The sequence below is a fragment of the Natrix helvetica genome (genome assembly GCF_964273705.1).
Source record: "Natrix helvetica genome assembly, chromosome: 5".
NCBI lineage: Eukaryota > Metazoa > Chordata > Lepidosauria > Squamata > Natricidae > Natrix > Natrix helvetica.
This window is the reverse complement of record NC_138551.1, coordinates 87,647,511-87,674,459: the sequence shown is the minus strand read 5'-3', so window position 1 is coordinate 87,674,459 and position 26,949 is coordinate 87,647,511. Positions and strand designations below refer to the sequence as shown.

General features: G+C 40.4%; 1 protein-coding gene across 1 annotated transcript in view; it reads right to left on the bottom strand.

The window, feature by feature from the left end:
- The window catches only part of SGPL1 (sphingosine-1-phosphate lyase 1), a 70,933-nt gene that overhangs the window by 30,987 nt on the left and 12,997 nt on the right, over positions 1 to 26,949 (bottom strand). Inside the window, exons 2-6 of the mRNA XM_081954503.1 lie at positions 24,090 to 24,255; positions 16,790 to 16,857; positions 11,120 to 11,267; positions 9,684 to 9,763; positions 7,767 to 7,895 (exon numbers count right to left, since the gene is read on the bottom strand). Of these exons, the coding sequence (XP_081810629.1) occupies positions 7,767 to 7,895; positions 9,684 to 9,763; positions 11,120 to 11,267; positions 16,790 to 16,857; positions 24,090 to 24,255 (591 nt within the window). The remainder of the gene's footprint in view (positions 1 to 7,766; positions 7,896 to 9,683; positions 9,764 to 11,119; positions 11,268 to 16,789; positions 16,858 to 24,089; positions 24,256 to 26,949) is intronic.

Sequence of the window (26,949 nt, the reverse complement as noted above, 5' to 3'; positions counted from 1 at the left end):
GAAGGACCTTCTAAGTCTCTCACTGAAATGCCGATATTTAAACCTGTCGAACAACGTATTACCAGATCCACGACTAGACAAATGTTAGAATCTCACAAGCGCGTCGACCCTCAAACACAATGTGCTAAGAAAGAAGCTAAGAAGCAAACCGGAGCCATGGGAGGAGCAGGGCCGAAGATTGGTCTTGTGGAGAGAGATCTTCAGCAAATGCTTTCAGCGCTCCAGACCAGATCTAAAGATGCTTAAGCTATTATCTTGGAACGTGAATGGAATGAACTCCCCACAAAAAAGGAAAAAAATATTTTATTATTTGAAGCAATTTAATAATGATGTTGTTTGCCTTCAAGAGACTCATATTAGGCTGCAAGACCAGAAGTACTTAGTGAATTCAAAACTGGGAACATTTTATGCTGCCTCTGATTTGGTAAAGAAAAATGGTGTGGTGATATATATAAATAAAAGATTTTCAACTAAAGTTATAGAGGCAGATGACGCTGGTAGATATATAGCAATTCAATTTGATACAGACTTCGGTTCCATTTTGGTGCTAGGAATATATGCTCCTAACCAATGCCAAGAAAGTTTTTATAAGATGCTCCATTTAAAAATTTTAGACTGGAACTTTAAGAGTATTCTAATAATGGGAGATTGGAATGGAGTGATTTCTCCAAAGATAGACAAGAGTACAAAGACGAAATTCACTACCAAATTACCAAAGGCTTTTTTTGATTTACAAGACGATTTGAAATTAAAAGATGTTTGGAGGACGCAACATCTAAATGAGATGGATTTTTCTTTCTATTCAGATAGACATAAATCCTTTTCAAGGATTGATTTCTTTTTGTTAACACCGGATCTACTTCCTAAAGCCAAGAAATCCAAGATTTTCGCCAGGTCACTTAGCGATCATAGTCCGGTGTGGTTACAAATTGAATTTGGGATGAGGCCAAGAAGGTCTTGGAGAGTAAATGAAAATTTATTTAGATATGGAAAAAATGTTGATGAACTTAAAAAACACATGAAGGAATTTTTCAGTTTTAATATGAATAAGGGCACTCCCATTGAAATAGTTTGGGATGCAAGTAAAGCTTATATGCGTGGGGTCCTGATACATATGAACTTTAAACACAAACAAATTAGACAGAAAAGGAGAATGGAATTGGAAGATGAAATAAAACGCAAAGAACAGCTGCTTATAATAAACCCGAATGACCAGGCGCTCCAGATGGCGCTAAAGCTGTTGAAAGATCAATTTCAGATGCTTATAGCAGAACAAACAGCAACCAATTTGCAATTTGCTAAACGTAACACCTTTGCCAACGCTAATAAACCTGGTAGATGGTTAGCATATACTTTGAGAAGGAATATGAATGACAGAATTATTGATAAAATTGAGTTTCGAGGGAAGATGGTATATCAACAAGAGTTGATTAAAAAATCATTTGTGGACTATTATACTAAGCTATATGTACAGGATAATATACAGAACAAGTTAATAGATGATTTTTTGGAAGGAAAAAGGGTTGCAAAAATTTCTGTGCTTCAAAAGGCAAATTTGGAACGTCTTATAACCGCTGATGAGATCACTTTAGTTATAAATCAACTTAAATTAGCTAAGGCTCCAGGGACTGATGGTTTGACTGCAATGTATTATAAAACTTTACAACTGGAAATGATTGAATATCTTACACAACTATTTTGTAATATACAACAAGGAGGTAAAATACCTCCCTCATGGAAAGCGGCTTTTATCTCATTGATACCTAAAGATAAAGAGGGCCCTAAGAAACCAGAGGATTACAGGCCGATATCTCTTCTGAACACAGATTATAAAATATTTGCTAAAGTATTAGCCAACAGATTGATGCCGGTTATTCAAGAGATTATTCATCATGATCAAGCAGGATTTATTGAAGGCAGACATATGAAGGAGAATGTAAGGCAACTCATAGATTTAATTGACTATCTTGATAAGAATAAGCAGATCTCTGCAGTGCTGGTTTTCTTGGATGCAGAGAAGGCCTTCGATCGAGTGAATTGGAACTTTCTAACCAAGACTTTGGAAAAGATGGATATGGGACCACGATTGCGGCAGGCGATTGGAGCAATTTATCAGCAACAAAATGCACAACTTATTATTAATGGAAATTTGTCAACAACTTTCGAGATACAAAAAGGCACAAGACAAGGTTGCCCATTATCCCCATTGTTATTTATTTTAACTTTGGAAGTCTTGTTGAACGCAATTCGGGACTCAAAATCCTTAGATGGCATAGCTATCAGGCAAAAGGAATACAGAACTAGAGCATTCGCCGATGATCTGGTTGTTACCCTTTCACATCCTTTGAAATCAATAATCCAGATGAAAAATATCATAATAGAATTTGGCATGGTGTCTGGGTTTAGACTAAATCAAAACAAAACGAAAATGATGGTTAAAAACATGACAGAGACTCAAAGAAAGAGACTTGTAAGTTTAGCAGGTTTTGAAATAGTTTCTAAAGTTAAATATTTAGGAATACAAATTTTAGAATCAAACACAAAACTTTTCTCAAATAACTATGAAGTGTTGTGGCAAAAGATACAGAAAGATCTTGAAGCGTGGAAAAAGTTACAATTGTCTTTGCTTGGAAGGATCTCAGCAATTAAAATGAACATTCTACCTAGATTTATCTTTCTATTCCAGATGATTCCGGTGCTCAAGTCAGATAAAACCTTGTTAAATTGGCAAACAACATTAAATAAATTTGTTTGGAAGGAGAAAAAACCGAGAGTAAAGATGAAGATTATGCAAGATACACGTGAAAGAGGCGGCCTCAGACTCCCAAACCTTCGATTGTATTATGAAGCTGCGGTATTAACGCATGTAGCAGATTGGTTCGGGAAAACAAAAATGGAATTGCTCAATATAGAAGGCCATGATCTTGTTCTGGGATGGCATGCATATCTTTTTTATGAAGATAGGGTGGATAAAGTGTTCAACAACCATGTTCTCCGTAGTGCCTTGATGAGAATATGGAAGAAGCACCGGCCCAATTGGGATTATAAAATACCGCTTTGGTTGGATCTTGCAGACACCATGGGGATTATGAATATTAAGTCACTCGGGGGTTGTTTATATAAAGATGTGCTTATTGCTGATGGGGGCGAATGGAAGTTAAAAACTTTGGAACAGCTGTTGGAAAAAGGAATTACTTTAAATTGGTTACATTACATACAGCTTCAGAAGAGATGGGAAGAAGATCGCAGGGTCGGCTTTATGGATAAAGAAGTGGAACTGATTAAGCAGATAAAAGAGACTGGTCCAAAACAAGTTAAAAGAATATATAATGTACTGTTAGAAAGAGACTCAGAAAGTGAATTGGTTAAGGATTGTATGATTAAATGGGCTCAGAATTTTGGTGAAGTGGTTATGTTGGAAACGTGGGAAAAAATATGGGTTCAGAATGTTAAATTTACACAGTCACAGAATTTAAGGGAGAATTTTTATAAAATGTTTTACAGATGGTATTTAGATCCTAAAAAATTATCATGCATGTACCCAAATGTTCAACCAAAATGTTGGAGATGCGGGTGTCTAGATGCTACCTTTTTTTATGTATGGTGGACTTGTAACAAGGTTAAAGCTTTTTGGATAAAAATATGGTGGGTTATGCAGAATGTATTTAAGAAAAGAATACAATTCACTCCACAAATGTTTTTATTGGGTATAGTTAAGGATTTTACCAAAGGGGAAACAAAATTGGCCTTGTATATGGTTACAGCAGCTAGGTTGTTGATTGGGCAACATTGGAAAAAAGATTTTTTGCCGACAATTGATCAATGGATTCAGAAGGTGGCGGGGTTCGCTGAAATGGCAAAAATTTCAGCTTTCTTAAAAGCTCAGAAACAGGAGGATTACACACAGGAATGGGCAAAATGGATTGATTATATACAGAATAAATACCAGACTAGGAGTTATTATCTAGCCTTTAGGTAAGAATGTTTAGACCGATAGATGATCAGAGTAAATAGTATATGGGATGTTTGGAATTGTTAGAGTGGTATACAGCGGAAGTCAGGGGGGTGGGTTTGTGTGGGAGGTGGGGGAGGGTTAGGGTGGAGGGTGGGGCAATATATATGTATGAATAAATTAGAAGATGGGACTAATGAAACATTGTTAGGCTAGGAGAAATTTATATTAAGAGTTATAGATGTTAAATTAGCTTAGAAAATGATCAATGTGTTATTATTAATTTAAGAGTAATTTATATAGTTTTTGTTGGGAGGAGAGGGGTTATGAGTAATCTATTTTAAGATGGGGGGAGGGGAGGGGGTAAAGTGTTTGGTATAATATTTGAATGTGAATTTTTGCGGGGGGGTTGGGGGGTATAGCATTTGTATGAGATTTATATTGTGTGGAGGGGGGGGATGAAAAGGGGGAAAATTTGTTTGTACAAAACTCTTTTAATAAAAAAAAAAAAAAGATTTGGGCTATAAGGAACCACGATGTTATTTACCACTATAAAAAATTACATCTTTTGGAAATCAAGAACATGTATACTTCCTGAGAACAGGAAGAAATGCAGAGGTGTCTAGAGTGGAGAAACATGTCCTACACTTTCCCCCCTGCCATGAGTTAGTTCTGCTCTCAGATACACAGAATGGCTTCTTCTCTTCTATAAGTAAAAAATTGTAAGCAGCTGTTCTTGCACTTATGAAAGCTTAATATTATTTGAAATCAGATAACTGCAGCATAAGCACATAGGTCTCCTGAAGCCTTACATGTTTATCTCTATGATTTATTGATTTTATTGCAATTGCTTTGTTTGATAGTTGTGAGCTGTCCAATAACTATTGAGACAGGCAATTTCAATAACATATACCGTATTTTTCGGTGTATAAGACGCTGTGGAGTATAAGATGCATCTTAGTTTTTTCGGAAGAAAATAAGAAGAAAAAATATTCTGCCTCTGCCTATCAGTATCCATGGTATTCAGCTGACACATGGTAACAAGATTAGCCAATGAATAGGCATAGCAACTAAGTCAGCCAATGAGGGCTATTTGAACTCTGAAACAGTATTTGCTACAAGGAGACTGGAAGGAGCCTGCCTTATTTGAGAACTGAAAGTGAAACTGCTTGTGTTTTGCTTGTATTTACTGCTACCTTGGAAAACCTGCTTTTGGTATTGTATTGTATATTATTATTATTATTTTGAGTCCTGCTTACTTGTGTGTGCTTTCTGAATTTGATTGCTGCTGCAAACTGACCAGCTAGGTCAGTTTCAGCACTTATTGCAGTCTGATTCAGCACAGCTGATTGGCAGGTGGATCAGCCGAATACCCCAATCAGCTATTCCAGGCTGCAGGGATTGCCACAGCCCATCGCTGCCTCCATGCCTTGTGGTTTTGGCCTCTGGTGGGAGTGGGTGGGGCTACATTTGATGTATAAGATGCGCTCAAATTTTCACCCTCTTTTTTGGGTGGAAAAGGTGTGTCTTATACTCCGAAAAACACGGTAATATTATAATAATTATGGCACATTGATGATTACAGTATAGATATGCTATACTGGCACAGTAAAGTAAGTTTTTTATCTGAACTTTTAGAATAGAATAATAGAGTTGGAAGGGACCTTGGAGGTCTTCTAGTCCAAACCCCTGCTTAGTCAGGAAACCCCACACCACATTTTTCATTAAAAATGCATGTTCCTTTTGGCACTATTAAGCTTTTATATTTTAACTCACTATTTTGCTTACTCCAAGATATTTTACACTGAAACTATATATCTGCCGGATGGGAATTTGAATGAGAGTTCTGCTGGGAATGAATGTTCTTAATCTTTGCCTGCTCAATCTGAGCTCATTTATGAACATGAAAGGACAAAGAAATTTGATCAGTGAAAGATAATGTCATTTGATTGCAAGATGTTATTAATAACAGGACAACGATAACATCTCTTGAGTCCCTTATTACATAGTGCTCTTTTAGATTTAATTGGTTTCAGAATCTTGAGATAACCATTGCAGCAATAAAAGATTACAAAAAACAAAGGAATACTGTACTGAGACATTTGACCAAATTTGAAAACCCTTTAACGTGCAATAAAGATTTGTTAGGCAAGATTTGTAAACTTCAAATGAAGAATCCGAACAAGTCAATGAGTGCATGATTAAATACTGTAGATGCAGAATACAATGCATCAATGGGAATTTCAATGGAAGAATACCATACTCATTTTGAAAGTTGTATTTTAAATTATATTATTTGTTATCATGGTTAAGGCAAAAACCAGGAAACTGTCTAAAAACCAGGAAACTCTGAGTTCTAAAAGTTCCCCTTGCACATATGTGCTAGTTGTTCCCGACTCTAGGGGGCAGTGCACATCTCCATTTCAAAGCCGAAGAGCCAGTGCTGTCCGACGTCTCCATGATCATGTGGCCGGCATGACTAAATGCCAAAGGCGCATGGGACGCTGTTACCTTCCCACCAAAGGTGGTTCCTATTTTTCTACTTGCATTTTTACATGCTTTCGAACGGCTAGGTTGGCAGAAGCTGGGACAAGTAATGGGAGCTCACTCCATTATGCGGCGCTAGGGATTCAAACCACTGAACTTTCTGATCGACAAGCTCAGCGTCTTAGTCACTGAGCCACCACTCAGTTCTAGTTCTAGTCCTGCCTTAGTCAAAATTCAGTTGACTGACCTTGGGAGGACACTTTCTCTCAGCCCTAGGAAGAAGTCAAGGACAAACCATTTCTGAAAACACTGGCAAAGATACTTCAGCTGCCAATTCTGTCTAGAAAGCACACACATTCCTGAAAAAAGGACACTAACTAAGTCAGCATTTTGCAGCTCTGAAGAGACAACAAATAACATTCCTGTGTATCCACAGGAATCAAGTTACCTTTATGTTTTGGCATTCTTTTTGCCAGTTCTTTAGTTGCAGGAATAGAGACTACACAGAAATATGGTGCACAACCAGTTTGTTAGAGAATGTTTCCAAAAGCAGGTTTCTGTAATGACTAGCAAGTCTCATTATATCAGTTCATGTGCTGTGGCCCACCAGCGGCCAGTGAAGCTGCTAACAGATTCAGATAGTGAGGAGGCTGGAGAGGAACATTGGCCAGTCCTGGAGTCTGGGGAAGGCTCTGATGAGGGCTCTGTGTCAAAGGCAAAGAGGGGGGGCAGAGCCATATGCCAGTTATCAGCTGCCTTCATAATCAGACATCAGTGAGGCAGATGAACAGCTGGCACCTATTCCCTGTGTACGCATGCGCAGAGTTGGCAGAGGAAGGGAACAGCTAAAGAACAGAGATCAATTTGGGAGTACGGCCACAGGTGGACGACGAATGACCTCTCCCAGAGGGAATAAAAGGGGAGCAAAAAGGGAGTGGAGTTTGCAGGAGTTAGTTCGCTTAATTGGTTCTTTTGCAGCTATCGGCCTGTCAGCTCTCCAAGCCAGATAAGGTCTGTGACTGTAAATCCTCCCTTGAAAGACTTTGCTATATGTGAATGAGCAGAATTCATGGTAAATTAATAAAAGGGTTTTTTGTTGGGACAAGGAGTCTGCTTCATGCTCTTGGGAAGCCTGGGTCAGAGCATCATGTAGCTAAACCAAATCAGGATACAAAAGCCAGAATTTTTTCAGGATACTTTGAAAACAAATCCTGGAAACAATGCAAATGTCTATGGATTGTTTAACATGTAAATGTAAATAAAAGCTGTAGCTGCCTTAAAGATAAGTGGGCAAGGCTACTAATGTAACATTTGTCCTCTTACTTACTGTTCCACATGATTTAGGTCCACCATGAAAAAGTGTGCAAGCCATTCTCACAACCTCTGCTTCCATCTTCCTCACACCTGGGAAGACATCTGGATGAAGTGGATTAGTCCATGCAAATTCCTCATAAACCTTGAAGGAAAAGAAAAATACGCCCTTGAAACTATGCTTCCACCTATGTTCCTTCCTTCTGCAACGCCTTTTCCTTCATAAAGCTGTTATTGTCCACTTATATATAGAATGCAGCAACCTCTTTCTATTTTTAGCTCACAAAGAATTAGCAGGTAGTCCTCATCTTGCAACCACAGCCGAACATTTCTGCTGCTAAGCAAGACAGTTGTTTAATGAGTTTTGCCTCATTCTGCAACCTTTACCGTGTTTCCCTGAAAATACGACCTGTCCTGAAACTAAAGCCTTGCCACATTTTTCGAGTGGGCAAAAATATAAGCCCACCCCCAAAAATAAGCCCCCTGGACAACAGCAACACAGCAGCCATGAGGTGACCAACGCTTGCGAGCAGCTGCCCGGCAACCCCCCTTTCCAGCCGGGCACAGCGCCACTGATCGACCTAGCGGTACCCGGAAGGCACCAAGCAATGCAAGCGCCTGTTTGCCGCCCTCCGCCTTCCATGGCTCGGCGCCTTCGGAATGCCCCTAGGTGAGTGAATGGGGCTCTGCGTGGCTGGAGATGAGGGTTGCGCGAGCGGCTTTTCTGCTCCCCGCTCGCACGACTCGCAGGCTCACAGTGCCCTTGGCTAACTCTACAGTACCTGCAGAGCCAGGGCATCTCTGCTGCTGGCGCCGCCCACCACTTGGTTTTTTTTTGCAGCTTTCAAAGCATGGAGGACGGATGCCGCTCTGGAAGTATGCTCTATGGTAACGTACAACCATAGAGCGTACTCCCAGAGCAGTATCCTACCTCCGTGCTTTGGAAGCCGCAACCGAGGACGGATGCCGCTCTGGGAGTACGCTCTATGGTTGTATGCTCTGCAAAAGCCGCTCGCGCAATCCCCCTCTCCAGCCATGCAGAGCCCCATTCACTCACCTAGAGGCATTCATCCCTCAATTTTATGCAAGGAACATTATTTTAAGCAATCCGATGATATGAAAGATTAATTTAAAAAATGCAAATGACACAAAAATATATGAAGGCCCCTCTCTAGTTCTCATATGGCTTTTCAGGATAAGGGAATGTGGGGTATTTTTGGTATCCTAACCCTACTTCAAATAAGAGAATACAGTTTATACTCATATGTCACTAAATATATAAAGTCTTTAAATATTCAGCACTATTGTTTTATTTACATCTATTGTTGGCTTTAATGAAAATAAACTAAGTCTTTGAACAAATCTTAGAAAGGAACTAACACTAGAGACCACTGAAACTCTATACAGTATGATTTTCTTTTCTTTTTTTACTTTTCTGGTGTTTCCTTTCAATTATTTTGTACCTCCTGGCTTGGAGTTTTATGACTGTTATTTTGTCAGCATTTTTAGCCATACCGTGGAAGTGTTTTCTATTTTTCTACTTTAGGTACCAATAAAGTTATTGAGAGTTATTGGATTGCAATGGAATATACCGTTTCCCTGAAAATAAGACCTCCACGGATAATAAGTGCGCATATGCTAAAATAAGCTCTCCCCTGAAAATACCCCCTCCAAAAAAATATTGCAACACAGCAGCAGCCATGATATGACCATGCTCGCAACCTCCTGCACCTCAAAAATAATAAGACCTCCCCGAAAATAAGGCCAAGCACTTATTTAGGGGGTCAAAAGAAAATAAGACCCTGTCTTATTTTCGGGGAAACATGGTAATTGCAATCAACCAATCAATCTCATCTGGAATGCACTGGTAGTGTTTTTAATTATATACACACATTACAAAAGGCAATTCTCCAAGAGTTTCATGCTATATTACCTTAACAAGCAGACTAACGAGTTTCTCCTCCCCACTGTACACTGTGCCAGATACTTTGCGGTCTTTCCAATGTACGTTACCTAAGAATACAATGGGGAGGGGGGGAGAGAAATGTTGACTCATTACATAAAAGCTCTTTTGGAAATCAAAGCCATACTTTGTTTCTGGTTCACATTATCTTAGTTTGTCACTGCCAGACAGCTTGTCATGCTGATGCTTCCTATATTTGCAAAAGAAGCAGCTTAATCCTAGATGAACCAATTTAACACATATGCATTGCTGAAAGCGTTGCCAATTTCTGGTTGAAACATTAGGCTGGTCTTCCATATGTCAAAGTTCCGACAGATGTCCTAATTAATTCATGAGTCTCGAGCCAAGTTTCAAAAGAAAACCAGTTATTTATTAGGTTGAGTGAGCTCAACTCTGTCACATGTAGTTTATGGTTCAACTTTGACCCCGTTTCCTCCCTCCTCTCAGTCTGTGTCATAAATCACATTCTCCAACGAGGCACTCCCATGGGCTGTAGAAGTCCACACCTCACAAGCCGGCTTTGGTAAACTGAGATCCGACCCTGGAAGAAGATATGCATGGAATGTGCTCCCCTCTTTCTGACCATGGCAACTCGAGAGCAGACTAGAAATGCTTTTGCAAGTTGACACCATATTCTAATTAATTACATTAGTTAGTTACAGGTAGTCGAATTACAACAGTTCATTTAGTGACTGTTCAAAGTTATAACAGCACTGAAAAAGTGACTTTTGACCATTTTTCAGAGTTACAGAGTTACATCCCCAATTGTCAGGTGATCAAAATTCAGATGCTTGGCAACTGGGTCATACAAGCGAAGTCAATGGGGAAGCCGGATTCACTTAACAATGGTGGTTAAGTAATGTTGTAAAATGGGGCAAAGCTCACTTAACAAATGTCTCACTTAACCACCGAAACCTTGGGTTCAATTGTGGTGGTGGAGGATTACCTGTATAGTTAAACACAGAATGCCCAGCCATGTTTAGAGTCGGAAGATGGAATTCATAACTTTGGGAGCAAATTTCTGCAGGGCACACCTAACAGCTACATCTTCAGCAAGCAACTAATAGGGTTCATTTTTGCAAGTGGCATTGGGGAAAGGCAAGAAAAGGGAATCCATTTTTACATTCTGGAGCCCTTAAACAAAGATAGATCACTTTAAGAGAAGGTATCAGACACAACTAAAGATTTATCCAACCAAGATTTCTTATGTTGGGAGAATCAGAGATGATAGTCAGCGGCATAATGGAAGCAAATCAGATCTTAATTTTTTTTCACCTCTTTAAAGGCCTCTATATCAGTTATTAGATAGCAAAGACCATAGCTTTCCTCATATTCAGATCTATAGTCTTAGGATTGGGTAAGGGACAGATTTTTCTTCACATCCCAGTAGATCCTCAAAGTCATACCCAAAGTGCTGTATTCCTTCAACTTCTTCAACAATTCTGGCTTGCCGAGTCCTGTTGCTGGCAGGCTCCTGAGGTAATTTTTCTTGTCTTCCAAAAAGGGCAATTTGGCAGACATCTCATCCAAAGTCTTGGCTATTTGTTGCTGGATCTATAAATGACAAAGAGCACATGTAAAACTATTAATAAAGTGGATCTTTTAAAATTAAAGACACCCTTTAGCTGCAGATCTTTTGTTAAAAATAACAACCCTAAGGTTTACCATATTTTTCGGAGTATAAGACGCACCAGAGTATAAGAAGCACCATGTTTTTGAAGAGGCAATTTTTTTTAAAAAAAGTTTTTGCACTCTGCAAACCTTCCGAAAACAGGCCCGTATTTTTCTTTCCAAAAAAGGGGCAGGAATAGCCCTTAGGAGGCTGGTAGAGTGTTCTGGGCGGGGGGGGGGGACGAGCAAAAAATTGCCTGTTTTTTGCAAAAATGGGCCCATTTTTTTGTCAAAAAAGGACATTAGGAAGCTTAAAGAGTGCTCCTGGGAGTTGTGGGATGGCAAAAATGTGCAAAAAAGGCCTATTTTTGCTAATTTCTGCCCTCCCCAGCCCCCAAGAGTTCTCTGAAAGCCTCCTACAAGCTCTGCATAGCCATTTTGGTGAAGGGGGTGGGGTTTCAGGAGGGAAACAAATGCTGTATTTAATGCATAAGACGCACCCAGATTTTCAGCCTCTTTTTTGAGGGAAAAGGGTGCGTCTTATACTCCAAAAAATACGGTGTTTGCTCTATTAGCTGATCAGTGGCCTACAAGTCAAACATATATGTCACAAATCATAAGAAAACTTATTTAGTTCTGACTGAAGTTTCCTGGATGAGAAGCTAAGCATCTTCCAAGAAAAAACAAAGAAAATGCAATTGCCTTTTGAGAAAGCACCTTGGGGACAAACCATGACCTAGATCAGTGACAGCTAATTTTTCGACACCAAGTCTCAAAACGGGAGCACATGTGAAAAGCAGATGATCTTCCGGTTTCCGGTGCGCACATGCGCGCGAGCCACCTGCTGTCCTGTGCACATGTGCTGGCTCTGCCTGACCTTCCGGGGGTGCTTACGGCTCCCTGCACACCCCTCTGCCCACCATTGGGTTGGCAGGACATCCCCACTGATGTCCCGGTTTTGCAGCCCAAGACAGGGAGAGAAAGTTGAGCCACCTCCCTCCATTGGAAAGCCAGAGCCCCTCCCTGGCCACGGAGGTAAGGGGCATCAGTGTTCCTGGGGCCCAGCAGGCGGGAGAGTCTCACCTCAACTCTGGTTGGGATGAAGCACCATCCCAGCCTGCCAAGAAGAAGCCAGCACAGCCCCTCCTCTTCCCAGACACATCCCAGCCGGTGCGCCTCTTACCCCTTGACAGCGTCTCATTCTCCTGCTTTTCCTACTCCAGCATCCCAGCCAGGAGCGGCTGCCCACCCAGCCAGCAAACCCTGCTCACTTCCCCGTGCGCCTGAGCTGGCCAGCCTGCGGCACTGTCGTACAACCAACTGTGGATGAGTAGCAGTGCCGCAAGCTGGAGGACTGGGGCCATGCAAGAAGCCCGCTCGGGCGGGGAGGGAAGCCCCAGCCCACCCATCCTGGCTGGCAGCTCTGCTGCCCTTTCTATTGCTCCCCATGTGAGTTCCAGCACGCATATGCGCAATGGGTAGCTGGTCTTTATGCATTCATGCATGCCATAAACGAGATCATTTTCCTGGCGCACACATGCACACCGGGCAGCTGCTCTTTCCGTTTCTAGCACTCCCACGCCCTGAAGACCAGCTGGTCGGCGCGGCGGAGATTGGAAGAGCAACAGACAATGGCTCCACATGCCCAGAGAGATGGCTCTGCATGCCACTTCCTGCACACGTGCCATAGGTTCACCATCATGGACATAAGATGACTGAAAATCTCCATAGACATGGATCTATTAAAACAACCTGAAATGCAAGTCAAAGGTCTTTCAAATCAAACACTCTTACATATCCATATATTTTCTTTGCTGCACTTTAGAGAAAATCTGTCCAACAGATATAATCATCTCTTTGTTCTAGCCTTTTTTTTTTAAAAGAAAAATGTTGTTTCCATTGTTATTCCTTTAAAAGGAGACCTAAATTATTTCTTAGCATGGAAGATGGAAAGGGTTTTAACAACCTTCAGATCCTTAGCAATTCCCAGCATATACTCCACTCGGCTTTCCGCATGCTTCCTTCAAGACTTTTCCAAGGCTTAGAATTCTTGACTGGGAAAGAGACCTACAGTGGTGAGGGCCCTTCAAGAACAGAGTCCTGTTTCAGCTGAGCAGACCATTGAGGAACCCTACATCTTCTGGAATTCTGTCCGAAGAATCCAAGAACTTTATGGTCTAAACCCATAAAAGCAAGGCAACCTTTTGCTTTATGGCAACATTGGCAGGTTTCATTGAAGCTTTCCTTCCTTCCGCAATTCATGATTTCCACAAATCATTTTAGGGAAACAAAAGCGTTTCTGTTTAAAACTAAATAACTACATTAAACATTGAACCTTTAATGTAGTATATTTTGTTTACAGTGGTAATATAAATGCGCTTGCTTTCCTTGATATTGAAAGGTTTAGGCTTAGTAGCAACAAAATTACATGGTAATTTTGGCTACTACTGCTACAGATTCAGCAAAGTTTCTTACACAAAATTAATCATGGATTTCACAGCTGATTAATTTTGAAAGAAAATTACCATATTTTTCAGAATATAAGTGTGTCTTATACTCTGAAAAATATGGTATATTTTGCAGAATTCATACCTTCCAATAAATCTTCTGTTCTTCTTTTTCTTCTTTTCCTATGCACTGAATTAATAAAAGTTAAAACATGCTGATCAATTATTACCTCACATAAAAACATGCCATGTAAAATGAAATGGAATTTCTATTTATTGCAGTCTTAGCTGTCCAACAATTATACCTGGAAAATTATCTGATATTTTAATATATATAATGCTTCAATGTCGTTCCCGTTGAGTTTCCTGGTCCAAATGCAAGTATTAACAGAAGCAAACCTAGATATTCCTGGTTGTCACTGATAATTCCGATGGATTTCAGAACAGGTCACCACACAGAAAAAAAAACAATGGTTGCCTTGATGGCCGATCTGTTGAAGGGATGCAACAGGGATGTCCCTTGTGTTTTTGGATTCCATGGTAGCTCTTGATGCCATCCATCAGGGTTATTTTCTTAAATCAGTGTTTCCTGTGACACTCATGTGAGTGGGGCCCTGAGCTCCCACAACGCTTGTGTGAGTGGTGCCACAAGCCCCCGTGACACTTACGTGAGAGGGGCTGTGCACACACACACACACATCAGCCAGCCACCCATGCAGCCCCGTTAACAATAGGCTGTGGCCCAGTAGTGGGCCGTGGCGCATAGGTTGGGCAGAGATAAGACCACTTGGGAGAGTTGTCACTGTTACTATGACAGGTTTTTTTGGATGCTGGACACCACAGAATATTATGCTGTATTCCAAATTTTTCATCCCTGTATGAAGCCATTGGGAGCAATCTTCAAGCAATGTGAAACTGGGTGACCATGATAGAGAGGCTGCTAAGAAAATTGTAGCTGCCTTCTCCCTTCCTATTTGAGCCTCATCCCCAGTGTCAGAATTGGTTAACTTAACCATGAAACATCTAGAGATATGTGCATTTTTGAAGCTTAACGGCAGCAATAATAGAAACCAGACAATAAAAGAGGGTTTTTTTTCACAGAGGTTGAAGGATCCAGAAGAAAAACAAGAGGCACAGCAAAATCAGAACATTGGGAAGGTGTCCGTGCCTTACTTTAATAAAAGAGACAACAACAGTAGAAGAAATATCAGAGAGAGTGGATTTAAAGACAGAACAGGGTCTTAAGGGTAAAATACTACTATTTGCAATAGTAGTAGTATAGTAGCAATGATAATAGATAGTAGGTAATAGGCACCAGGGTAGAAAGGGGGAGACTGGAAGTTCTAGTCCTGCCTTAGCCATGAAAGCCAGGGGGAGTAGTTTGGGGCCAATCACTCACTCTCAGTCCAACTCACCTCACAGGTTTGTTGTGGGGAAAATAGGAGGAGGAGGAAGTGTTGAATATGTTCACCCCCTTCAGTTGTTTTTAAAAATAGTAAAAACAGGATACAAATAGAAATAAATAAATAGCATACTAATAGTAGAAATAGTGTAATATTGCATTGAAGTACAAGCAATAGTACAGTGCAGTAGAATAATAGTTGGGTATGGTATAGAGAACATTGCATATCAATAGTAAGAAATGCAGGACATAGAATAAAATAGATATTGAAAGAAACGCATATGTGTTTGTATACTTCACTTTTGCAACTTGGATATTTTTTCAAACTAATACAACTTCCCAACTTGTAAACAACTTGTAGGGTGGTTTAAAAATCCAACTGTCCAGGGTCCAAGTGCTTTTGAGGGCTCCCTTGTGCTTGAGTCAATCAAATTGGATATAGTTTAAAAAGAACCAGTTCCAACTTTACATGAATGATACCCAGATATTTTGGGGGTTTTCCCCCATCTTCTTTCTGTGGGTCAGCCTTCATAGTCAGCTTCTGCTTGGCTTGATTGTGGTCAGGCTGAGGTATAATAGTTCCAAGCTGAATTCAGGCAGGTCACAGCACTTCGATTGAAGATAATTTTATCCAATTGGGAAGGAGAGTTACCAGCTCTAGATAGGATCGCCCTCCCTCTGAAAAAGCAGATTCACCTCTTGGGAGTCTTTCTCAATTTTGCATTATCTCTGAAAGTTCACGTGATTCCTAAGGATGAGCGACATCTTCTTTTAGCTGAATTGAATTCCCCTTTCCTGGTTCGGACTGCTTTGCCCTCCACGATTCATACTACAATTGCTTTCCAAAAAAAAGATTATTGTAGTCCACTTTCTGTGAGGATGTCACTGAGGGAAACCAGAACATTGCAATGGGTCCAGAATGCTGTGGTCAGGTTTCTGATGGGTGAATCCTTGTGATACTTATTCTGGCTCAGCTGCACTGGTTTCACAATTTCTGAAGGCCAAATTTAAATTGATTTAATGCATAGATTCCTTTATGGCTTGTGTCTTGGGTACCTAATGGTACCTATAGAGCAAGTATTCCTTCTTCGAAAACTGCATTAAGATTAATACAGTATAGATATTTTGGAGTTCTCCATTTGTTTTTCACTGCAATTAAGTAATGTTCTCTTGTTTTATCTGATGTAATTCACATTGGTTAACTTCAGTGTTTTTCAATAGTCAATGTGGTATAAATTCAACACTCAATCCAATAAGCAAATCTGTGTTCCCTCTTTTGCCATCTTCTGTATTAAATGTTCTGGGATCTTCAAGGATCCCTCTGAATCATTTACCAATGAAGCAAATCATATGAAGATACAGACATTTGCTAAGTAATCCATTTTTAAGTAAGGCTATTAAGGAGAAAGAAAAGAATCAATGGTGAATTGAATTTTGCTTGGTTTTCAACAGGCCACAAATTTGGGCTTAAAGTGGAATGCTATCGCATTTGAGCTAAGCATTCGTATGCTATTGTTTTCAATATTGTTACTTTGCTTCATTCAGCATTGATAAATCAACTCATGTCCAAGCCATTCTCAAAATATTTTAAATTTATTAAGCAGCTTCAAACTTACAATGTGACCAATGATGGGCAGCTTGCGTATAAATCTGAAGAACCATTTTTTAAATCGTGATGTTAAACCTAAGGGAAAAGAAAAACAAGAAGATTTCTTTTAAGGAAAAATTATCCAAAACCAACTCTGAGACACACAACACACACATTTACAAAATGTGCAAAACTTTCACAGAAAAGGTAGAAAGTCAGATTTGTGGGTATCTACAAATCAGGCTTACATTTTAAATCTTTTGTGGATACTATTAAATAGTGGATAGTATTAGATTGATAAGAGCAGACAAGAATATTCCACTATTGTATAAATGTCTATGGAGATTCTCAGTCATCCAGTCATGGTTATCCCAAAGGTGCTCTTTTAAGAGGCAACTGGGCTTTCTTGTTTTTGCTTGAAGACGTTTCACTTCTCATCCAAGAAGCTTCTTCAGTTCTGACTAAGTCGGAATTGTTGACTGAGCAGGAACTGAAGAAGCTTCTTGGATGAGAAGCGAAACGTCTTCGAAGAAAAACCAGAAAGTTCAGTTGCCTCTTGAAAAAACACCTTTGGGATCATCGTGTAAACTGATGTACAGGCAGTCCTCTACTTATAACCATTTGTTTAGCAACCATTCAAAGTTATCGAAAAAACTGACTCATGACCAGTCCTTGCACTTGCAGCCTCCCCACAGCCATGGGTCAAAATTTGGAAAATGGCATTTATTTTCGTCCATTACAGCACCTCCGAGGTCGCTATGTGTGACCTTCCCAGCTGGCTTCCGATAAGCAAAGTCTATAGGGAAGCCAGATTCACTTAATGACATGATTCATTTAACAACTGCCGTGATCCAGTTAACAATGGAAAACAAGGTTGTTAAATCATGTGGGACACACTTAGCAAGCCATCTTGTTTACCAATGGAAATTCCGGTCCCAATTATGGTTGTAGGTTGAGGACTGCCTTTGGTATATCCTGTAAGTCTACAAACCCTTCTATCATTTTTCAAAATAAAAAGCTTTTTAAAAAAAAAAAGATTCTCCAAGAAAATGACCCAAGTTTAGGAGTCTCCAAATTTCCGTGGCTCAGCCATGAGATTGAAACCATTTTAAGATGATCTCAAGGGAGCTGAAGGCAATTAATGGAATCTGCCATTTACACCAAAGAACAACGTTGCTAAGTGCAAAACTTCTTTTTAACTTAAAACAATTGAGATTGGGGCCACTTTCTGAGCCTTTTTAATATGTAGCTCCATCATAACCTCTTGGAGAAGAGGGAAATTAACCAAAGACTTCATGTGCTCACACACGTTGTCAGGCCTGCCTCATTCAACATCCAAGAAAGGAAACCCCCAACTCCAATTAGTTAGAGAAAAGGTGTTTTACTGGATATGAAGTGAAAACAGCAAAAGTGAAGCAAGATCTGAGGCAAAAAGGTGCAAACCTGTACATATCAAAAGTTATCCAACTCCCTCCCCTCAATTACCCCAGCCCAATGTCCAATCACCAACCCTCAAAAGTGTCATGTGGGGTGCATCTTCAGATAGCCTCATTCAGCTGGTATGCAGAGACGGTTGGCCTTGACCAAACCCAAACACAGACCTTCAGCATGTACAGAAGATGGTGAGAACAAAACTCCCTTTTTTGAGATGTCTCCACCAGCATGCTTCCCCTCCCAAATACCATGCGCTCCCTCCCTCCCCGTTACCATGGCAGCCGATAGCAAGCAAACGAGATAGAGGCTGACACATGTACTTTTGCATTTACATTATCTACCCTGCAAAACTCTATTTACCAATTCTTTGAAGGCTTTCCAATTCCAATTAGCAGAAAGGAACAACAGCAGCAATGGAACAATTAACCCAATTTAACATTAAAAAACAACAACAACAGCTGAACATTAGCCATAAAAATAATGAACCAGAGCAGGTATGGCAAAATTATTTTCTATAAAATATTTTCAGCAAAACCAATATACATCCATCCAGATTCTAAAGGAATAGGTTTGTTTGATAAATGCTCTCAAAGTACTGCAAATAAGTCCATGATTTAATTTTTTTAAGCAACAAGCTCACTGTTCTCTCTCTCTCTTTTTCAAGTTTTTTATTTTTTATAAATAAACCAAATCAATGCGTGAACAGTGTGACACCTGGGTGTCATACGTTCTAATACAAATAAAACTAACAAAGTTAATCATAATTATTACATTCAATCAACTTATATATTTCTAGTAAATACACATTTATCTTAGGTTGCAGTCTATCATTGTCCAGTTGTTCCACATTTTCTCGTTATTCTTTCATTTTATTATATAAAAATATATTCATTGATATTCCCTTCTCTTATTTCTATCACCTATTCTAGCTTTTAATCTCATCACCCTTTATTAAAAGACTTTTCCTTTCTTTCCTTTCTAATTTCTAATCATGTCACCTACCTATAAAAGAGAAAAGAGAAAGGAGAAGCAAATCAGAACAACATAAAAGAAATCACCTCTTGCCCGCTTCAATACCTCCCAAATACCATGCGCCTTAATTGCTATGCTTTTATGCTCACTGTTGACCAATGTTTATTGTGCACCATCAAGCCAGTGTCAACTCTTTAGCAATCACATAGATGGATTTTCTCTCTGAGATTCTGTATCTAACCTGATATTCCAGATCTTCTGACACTAAGTACATCCACCTTCTTGTTAGTCATCCTCTTCTTTTTCTTTCCACCTTTCCCAGTATTTAAAGCCTTCTCCGGAGAGGTAGGCCATCACAAAATGTGCCCAAGATAAGGTAACTTGAGCCTCCTCATTTGTGCCCCCAGTGAGAACTCTGGATTGATTGGTTCAATGATCATTTTTTTGACTCTCCACAGTGTTCTCAGAAGTCTTCTCCAATAGCGAAGTTCAAAAAGGTCAATATTTTTCCTACGTGGCTTCTTCAAACTTTCACTTCCCTTGTGTGGGACGTGTGGGTGCTGGGCAGGGGCTTGGACTTTCATTTGAATGGGGAAAACCTGGAAACTTTCAGATTCGGGTTTTCCCAGATGTGCCAATATGACATCTCTAATAAAATGGAACTTTGAGGAAACTCAAGCCTCGTAGACTTCTTTCGTTGGGGGTATTACTTGGAATTCTGTCAATGGGTCTGTAAAGCACTATGAAGCCGTATATACAGTATGTCTAAGTGCTATTGCTATTATCAATTAAGGTTGATTGTTATAAAGGAAAACCGACTGACAAAATAGTCCAATATATTTTCACCATTTCATTTTTTCACTATGTTCTTTAACTTTTATTACTAGATATTGCAGATGCTTTGCATTTTCAGCTATAAGACTTCGGTCATTAACATAGCAAAGATTATTGACATTTATTCTAATTTCAAAACCACATTTCCTCTTCTTCCAATCCAGTTTTCCTTAATAGATATACAACATATAGGTTGTTGTTAGCTGTGAAGTCATATCCGACTCCATGGACAACATTCCTCCAGGCAATCCTGTCCTCTATCATCCTTTGGAGTCCATTTAAGGTTCACACCTACTGCTTTGGTGACGCCATCCAGTCACCTCCTTCTCTTGTCATCCCCTTCTTCTTTTTCCCTCAATCTTTCCCAGCATTAGGCTCTTCTCCAGTGAGTCCTTCCTTCTCATTAGGTGACCAAAGTATTTGAGTTTCATCTTCAGGATCTGACCTTCTAAAAAGCAGTCAGGGTTGATCTCCTCTAGGACTGACCGGTTGGATCTCCTTGCAGTTCAAGGGACCCACATAAGTCCTCACAAGTTGAATAAGTAAGGGGATAGTATATAGCCTTGTCTCACTTTTTATGAATATATCTGTCTCATGAGGACAATGAGATGAACTTGATTCCCACTTTTCTAAGCACGTTTTGCAGCTTGACATGACTGACCCATTTGAAGCATGTAGTAAATTATTTTTGATATTCTTTGGCTTTCTTAATTATCCAACATGCACCAGAAACAGTCTCCTGTTCTCCAGCCTTTTCTAAGGCTAGCTTGAACATCTGGCATCTCTTTTTTCATGTATGTTGGATGATTCCAAATATCATTTTGCCAGAATGTGAAATTATGGATATTGTATGGTAGCTTGCATATTCTGTTTAAGTGTGTGTGAGTATGTGTGTGTGTATTTGAATGTCAATTAAAGTTTCCCAATCTCTTGTGCCCTGTATCATTCCATAGATTTGTTGGCACAGCTTGGTTAGAGAACCGTGACTGATTCCGTGATCTTTGAGTCAGTTACTGTCTGTGCATATTTCTGTTGTGGCAGAGCTGGCAGCAGAGTTGGACAGTGAGGAGGTTGGGGAGGAGCATGGGCCAGTCCTGGAGGCTGGGGAAGGCTCGGACGAGGGCTCTGCAGGCAGAGACGGGGCTGAAGCCATTTGGCAGTGATCAGGTACCTACAGAGCTAGACAGCAACGAGGTAGAGGAACAGCTAGAGCCTGTTCCCAGTGTGCGCATTCGCAGAACTGCCAGAAGAACAACTCAAAAATTAGGGTAGACTTGTGAGTAAAGTCACAGGTGGAAGATGATTGACCCCTCCATAGGAAATAAAAGAGGAGCAAAGGGGAGTGGGCTTTTGCAGGAAACAATTCATTTGTTCAGTCATTAGATTCATTTCAGGAGTGTGAAGATCTGTCCGTGAATCTCAGAGACTCTATGCCCAGCCTTTCCTTGCACAGTACCTCATTTGGGAAATATTTACATGGCAGCTTTCCAAGATAGATAAGGTATGTAGTCATAATTACTTCTTTGAAATACTGTTTGCCAGGCCTTGCTGAATGTGAATAACAGGAATTCAAAATGTGTTTGTTGGGACCAGAAATCTGCTTTGTGCTTTTGGGGAAGCCTAAGTCGGAACCTAGAATGCCAATTTGAGGTTGCAACTTCCTAAGTTCAGAGATCTATTTTTTTAAATACCTTCCTTGATTAATTTTGTCTGTTTCTATCCTCATTGTCTTTACCGATGTTGTTGTAATACAGCTTCTTGCCTTTTTCAATAGCTCTCTGAAGCTCTTTGTTAAGTTCCTTCTGAAGAATGTTGACTTTCTGGGTTTTAGTTACTTTTCTCTTCTTGACAATCTTCATAGTTTGGAGTGACATCCAGTTTGCTTTCTTCTGTTTCTTCATCTTTGGCAATGTCTTTCAAAATTCATCCTTAACCATTTCTTTTAAGTTCATTCAACAGTTCACCACTTTCTATAGAGCCGAGGTGGCACAGTTGTTAGAGTGCAGTACTGCAAGCTACTTCAGCTAGCTGCAGTTTGGCAGATCAAATCTCACCAGCTCAAGGTTGACTCAGTCTTCCATCCTTCCGAGATGGGTAAAATGAGGACCCAGATTGTTGGAGACAATAGGCTGACTCTGTAAACCACTTAGAGAGGGCTGCAGAAGCACTATGAAAGACTTCCATTTTAATACAACAAAAAGGACAGTACAAATAATTAATATTTAAAGTTATGTCATATATAAATGGGAATTAACACTGCTAATTTCTCTCATTGAATGGTACACAATGTATTCTGTCCTTATGTACACTGTTGATGTTAAAGTAAGTATATTTATTCAGTACAATGCCGTAATATAAAAAATTAAAATTTACATCAACGGTTGAAGATACCCAGTACAAAGGCTGATTTGAATGTTTGGTTCATGGCTTTTTTTTCCTCCAGAGTAATTGCAAAGAAAAGCTATAATCAGTGGACATAAGTCAATTTCAATAGCAATAGCACTTAGACTTATATACTGCTTCCCAATGCTTTCCAGCCCCCTCTAAGCATTTTACAGAGTCAGCCTATTGCCCCCAACAATCTGGGTCCTCATTTTACCCACCTCAGAAGGATGGAAGGCTGAGTCAACCTTGAGCCTGGTGGGATCTGAACTGCCAAATTGCAGGCAGCCGATAGCAGAAGCAAGCTGCAATACTGCACTCTAAACACTGCGCCACCGAGGCTCAAGAAGTTATTTATAAACATGGGTTATTTTCTCTAGCTAGAGTTCAAATTACATGTTATAAGGTTTGTAGCAGATGAAAACTGCTGTTAATTAAAAAAATGTAAATTAAAGGCACCCAACCTGAAAACATTTAAGCCTCAAAGTATCTCCAAATAGTCACTGAAGAATCATTTGTAGTGTGAAAGAAGAGGAAAAGATAACAAATAGACAAAGAACAACCATTACACACACACACACCACACCACACCACACCACACCAATTATATATATAGTACCCAGAGTTATCCTGGTGAGATGGATGTCGATATAAATTAATAGGGAGGGAGGGCACATTAGTGGAAACAAGTCAGATGTTATTTATAAAGGTGGTTATTTTTACAAACTATAATTCAAACTGGCTGCATTATAAGGTTGCAGCACATCAAAACTGCTGTTAATCTAAAAAGAGGCTGTAGGGAACCCAAAGCTCACCTTCACTTGTTCTGTGCTTCAAATACTAATAATAAGTAAATTAAATTAATCAAATTAATCATTTTAAAATGTCTGATGGAAATTTAAGTCTTTTTTTTCCCTACAACTTAATTTATCTGCTACAATGCTCTCTAATTATCGTATTTTTTGGAGTAAAAGACGCTCCAAAATATAAGATGCACTTAGCTATTGGGGAGGAAAACAAGAAAAAAAAATCTGCCTCTGCCTGCCAGCAATTTGCCTCCTTGCAACAAACAGCCCGTTTCAGTTTCAGCACAGCCTGATTAGCACAAGCAACTGATTGTCGGGCCTCCCAACCATCAGCTGTTTCAGGCTGTAGGGATTGCCATAGCATATTGCCACCTCCGTGTGGCCCATTTTCTGCCCGTTCCGGGTGGTGGGGATCAGAATGGTGGGAAATGGGGTGTAGAGAGGCTGAAAACAGGGAGCACAGAACCCAAAAATGGGTGAAGAGGCTGAAAATGGGGCAAGTGGAGGCTGCAATAGGCAATCCCTGCAGCCTGAAACAGCTGATTGCCGGGAAGTCGATCCAACTGGCAGGGCTACATTTGGTGTATAAGACGCACCCAAATTTTCACCTTCTTTTGGGGGGGGGGGGAGTGTGTCTTATACTCTGAAAAATACGGTATCTATTTATAACAAGGGCTAGCAAATTTATTATTTGAAACTGATCTGATCACACTTTAATAAAATATGGCATGTATATGTGTGTAAACATATGTCCAGGTGTTCCTCTCTTGCTATTTCATATCTTTTAATTCTGGGATTGGATTGCAATCAAGGAATTATTGGGGTGCAGAAACACTACTACGATACTCCAAAGCATTGCCAATTGTTAGAGTTCTCACATGAAGGAGATGTGACCCTTACTTTCTGCCTGGAAAAGAAACATGTATATCTTCACAATCAGCAAGGTAGCAGCGGCTGTTGATGCGATGACTTGCCATGGTTCCACCCCAGAGCATTTTTCATTCACCACATTTCTTGTTTGGTTTAAGTATTGCAGGAAGATATGATGGTAGAGAGTAACAGTCTCCTGGAGAAGAGAGAAGACAAACCACAAAACAGAATGAAACCAAACATCAATGAATAAACTTACATGGGTTTTTTTTACAATATTTTTATCTGACTTAGACAAGTTTTTTTTAAAAAAAAGAAAAGATTGCACAAAAACAGAAGGAGATCTGGGGAGAGTAACAATATGTCCCAGACAAAAGACACTTCAAACAAATGAAGCTGACATGGTGGTTATGCTGGGGAATTTCTGAGGAACTAAAATACCTTAAATACTTTGGTTCCACACTATTAACTAAAATTTGTGTGGAGTCGGAATTGCAACAAAAGCCTGCAAAGCTTTAAGAATCTTTGTATCACGTCCCTTTAAAAGAACTTTCATAATGGAATATATGCTTCCTTTTGCCTTTATAAAGCAAGGCCCTCAAGTTAAACTTAACTTGACAAAATAAGTTCAGTCTGGTGTCAAAAATACAATGCATTGTTCAAACCCCAACTTTGATTGCGCACTCCTTCTACTTCCCCTCTTTTAACCTAATTTTCTCTCATTCAATCTCATAATGATACTGATAAGAATCCCACGTGACTTTGTCCAAGATTCCTAGTGTCACCAAGTCAGGACACAAAGCAGGTTTGCAGGTTTGGCTTAGGTATTACAGTACTGTGATTATCATTAATGTCATGCCCCTGTCAGAGCCTGAATCTGAGGATGATGACGAGCCGGAGCTGGGGCCAATGGAGATCGAGGGGGCGGCTTCGCTGGCTTCAGAAGAATGTGGGGAGGAACAACTGAGGCAGCCCAGGACCCCTCAGGATTGAGACAGCTTGCTAGCAGGGAGGAATGGGGGGCAGGATGGCCAAGAAAGGCAAACAGTGGACATGAGGAACAACGGAGCTCAGGTGATGAGCAAGGACTTCCCCTTCCTGATCCCCGAGCACGGAGAGTGGAGAGAAGGCAGGAATAGCGCAGGCCAACACAACAACTCGGGAGGAGAGTGCCCTGCTCCTCTTCACAATGCACATTTAGGGACTGATATTTAAGGAGATGCTGTGAGGAGGGGTGTTTGTTAGGAACAAACGCTGAATTGGTAGAGTCTGGTGTGCCGGTACAGACATTTGGAGTTTGCAGGACTGCTTGCTTCTTCCTGACTTTGTGGATTCAATGCCTTGTTCCTCACTTTGTGGACTCATTGTTTCTTCCTTGGTTCGTGGACTCATTCTCCCATTCTTGTTTTGCTGGATTAGGCACAGCCAGAGGCTGCCATGTGTATGTGTGCACGTGCTTTGCTCTCGAACTTGTCAAGAACATGGAAGCGTTTGGGGGGAAATTTAGAGCATTAAAAAAGGCAGTTTGAACTCTCAGCTGGCTATGTGATCTTCATGCCTTGTCTGGGGTTATCACAATTAGCAACTAACCAGATATCTTATGCAAGTCAACGTGAAAGCTTATCTTCAGTAACTCTTTCCTGCTATGTTGCTTCCTGAAGGACACAATAGCACTTAATCTGAAGGCTCCGTGCAATCCTCATGACAAATGGCCATTAACAGGTCTGTCCTCCTTCATGCACTGGTCAGGCTCCTTAAAAGTGCTTGTCCATTGAGTATGACCAGGAAAAAAATGGAACTCTTAGCTAAAGAATCCTCAAGGAAATATCTTAATATGGTGTTTTTCAACCTTAGCAACTTTAAGACATGCGGACTTCAACTCCCAGAATTCTCCTGCCAGCATACTGGAGCATTAGGAGCTGTAGTGGCACAGTGCACAATGCAGTATTGCAGGCTAACTCTGCCCGCAACCAGGAGTTCGATCCTGACCGGCTCAGGGTTGACTCCATTTTTCTGAGATCGGAAAGAGAATGTTGGGGGCAATATGCTGACATTGTAAACTGCTTAGAGCAGGGGTGTCAAACTCATGGCCTGCGGGCCAGATGCATCATGCGCTGGCCACTGAATCTGAGGAAGACAATGAGCCGGAGCTGGAGCCAACAGAGATTGAGGGGGCGGATTCGTTGGCTTCGGAAGAAAGTGGGGAGGAGAGGCCGAGGCAGCCCAGGGCCCCTCAAGATTGGGATAGCTTGTTAGCAGGGAGGAACGGGGGCAGAATGACTGAGACAAGGCAAGCAGTGGACATGAGGAGCAAAGGAACTCTGGTGATGAGCAAGGACCGCCCCCTCCTGATCCCTGAGCCCGGAGAGTGGAAGAAGGTGGGAACAGCACTGGCCACTGCCACGCCCGGATTAGCAAAGGGGGAAAAAGTCACGATACATCATGTGACGACACCGTGATGATGCGAGTTTGACACTCCTATCTTAGAGATAGGAATTATGGGATTTGCAGTCTATAGATCTTAAAGTTGCTTAGGTTGAGAAACACTGCCTTCATAAATAAGGAGTATAAAATCAAAAGCAGCTCATTGAAGCATCAGAAAATAGATGTATTTATCAAAATGCCCTCTCTTCAAGGCAAAAGGTGTAATAAAACTATCATGATAGAGATAAGCAAAAGTTGTACCGTTCAGCTGAAGATAAACTTAAAAGTGACAATATATTTAAAAGTAATGTCTTCTTCAAGTTTAAGTTACTTTCTGATAACTTCAAGGATACTATATATCCATCCATGTAATTTTCTTGAGAATATGGAAGTGGTTTAACATGTCTTTGTGTAGGATGTATTAAGGGAACCAAACAGTCTTGGATTAGAGTTGAAACGAATGGGG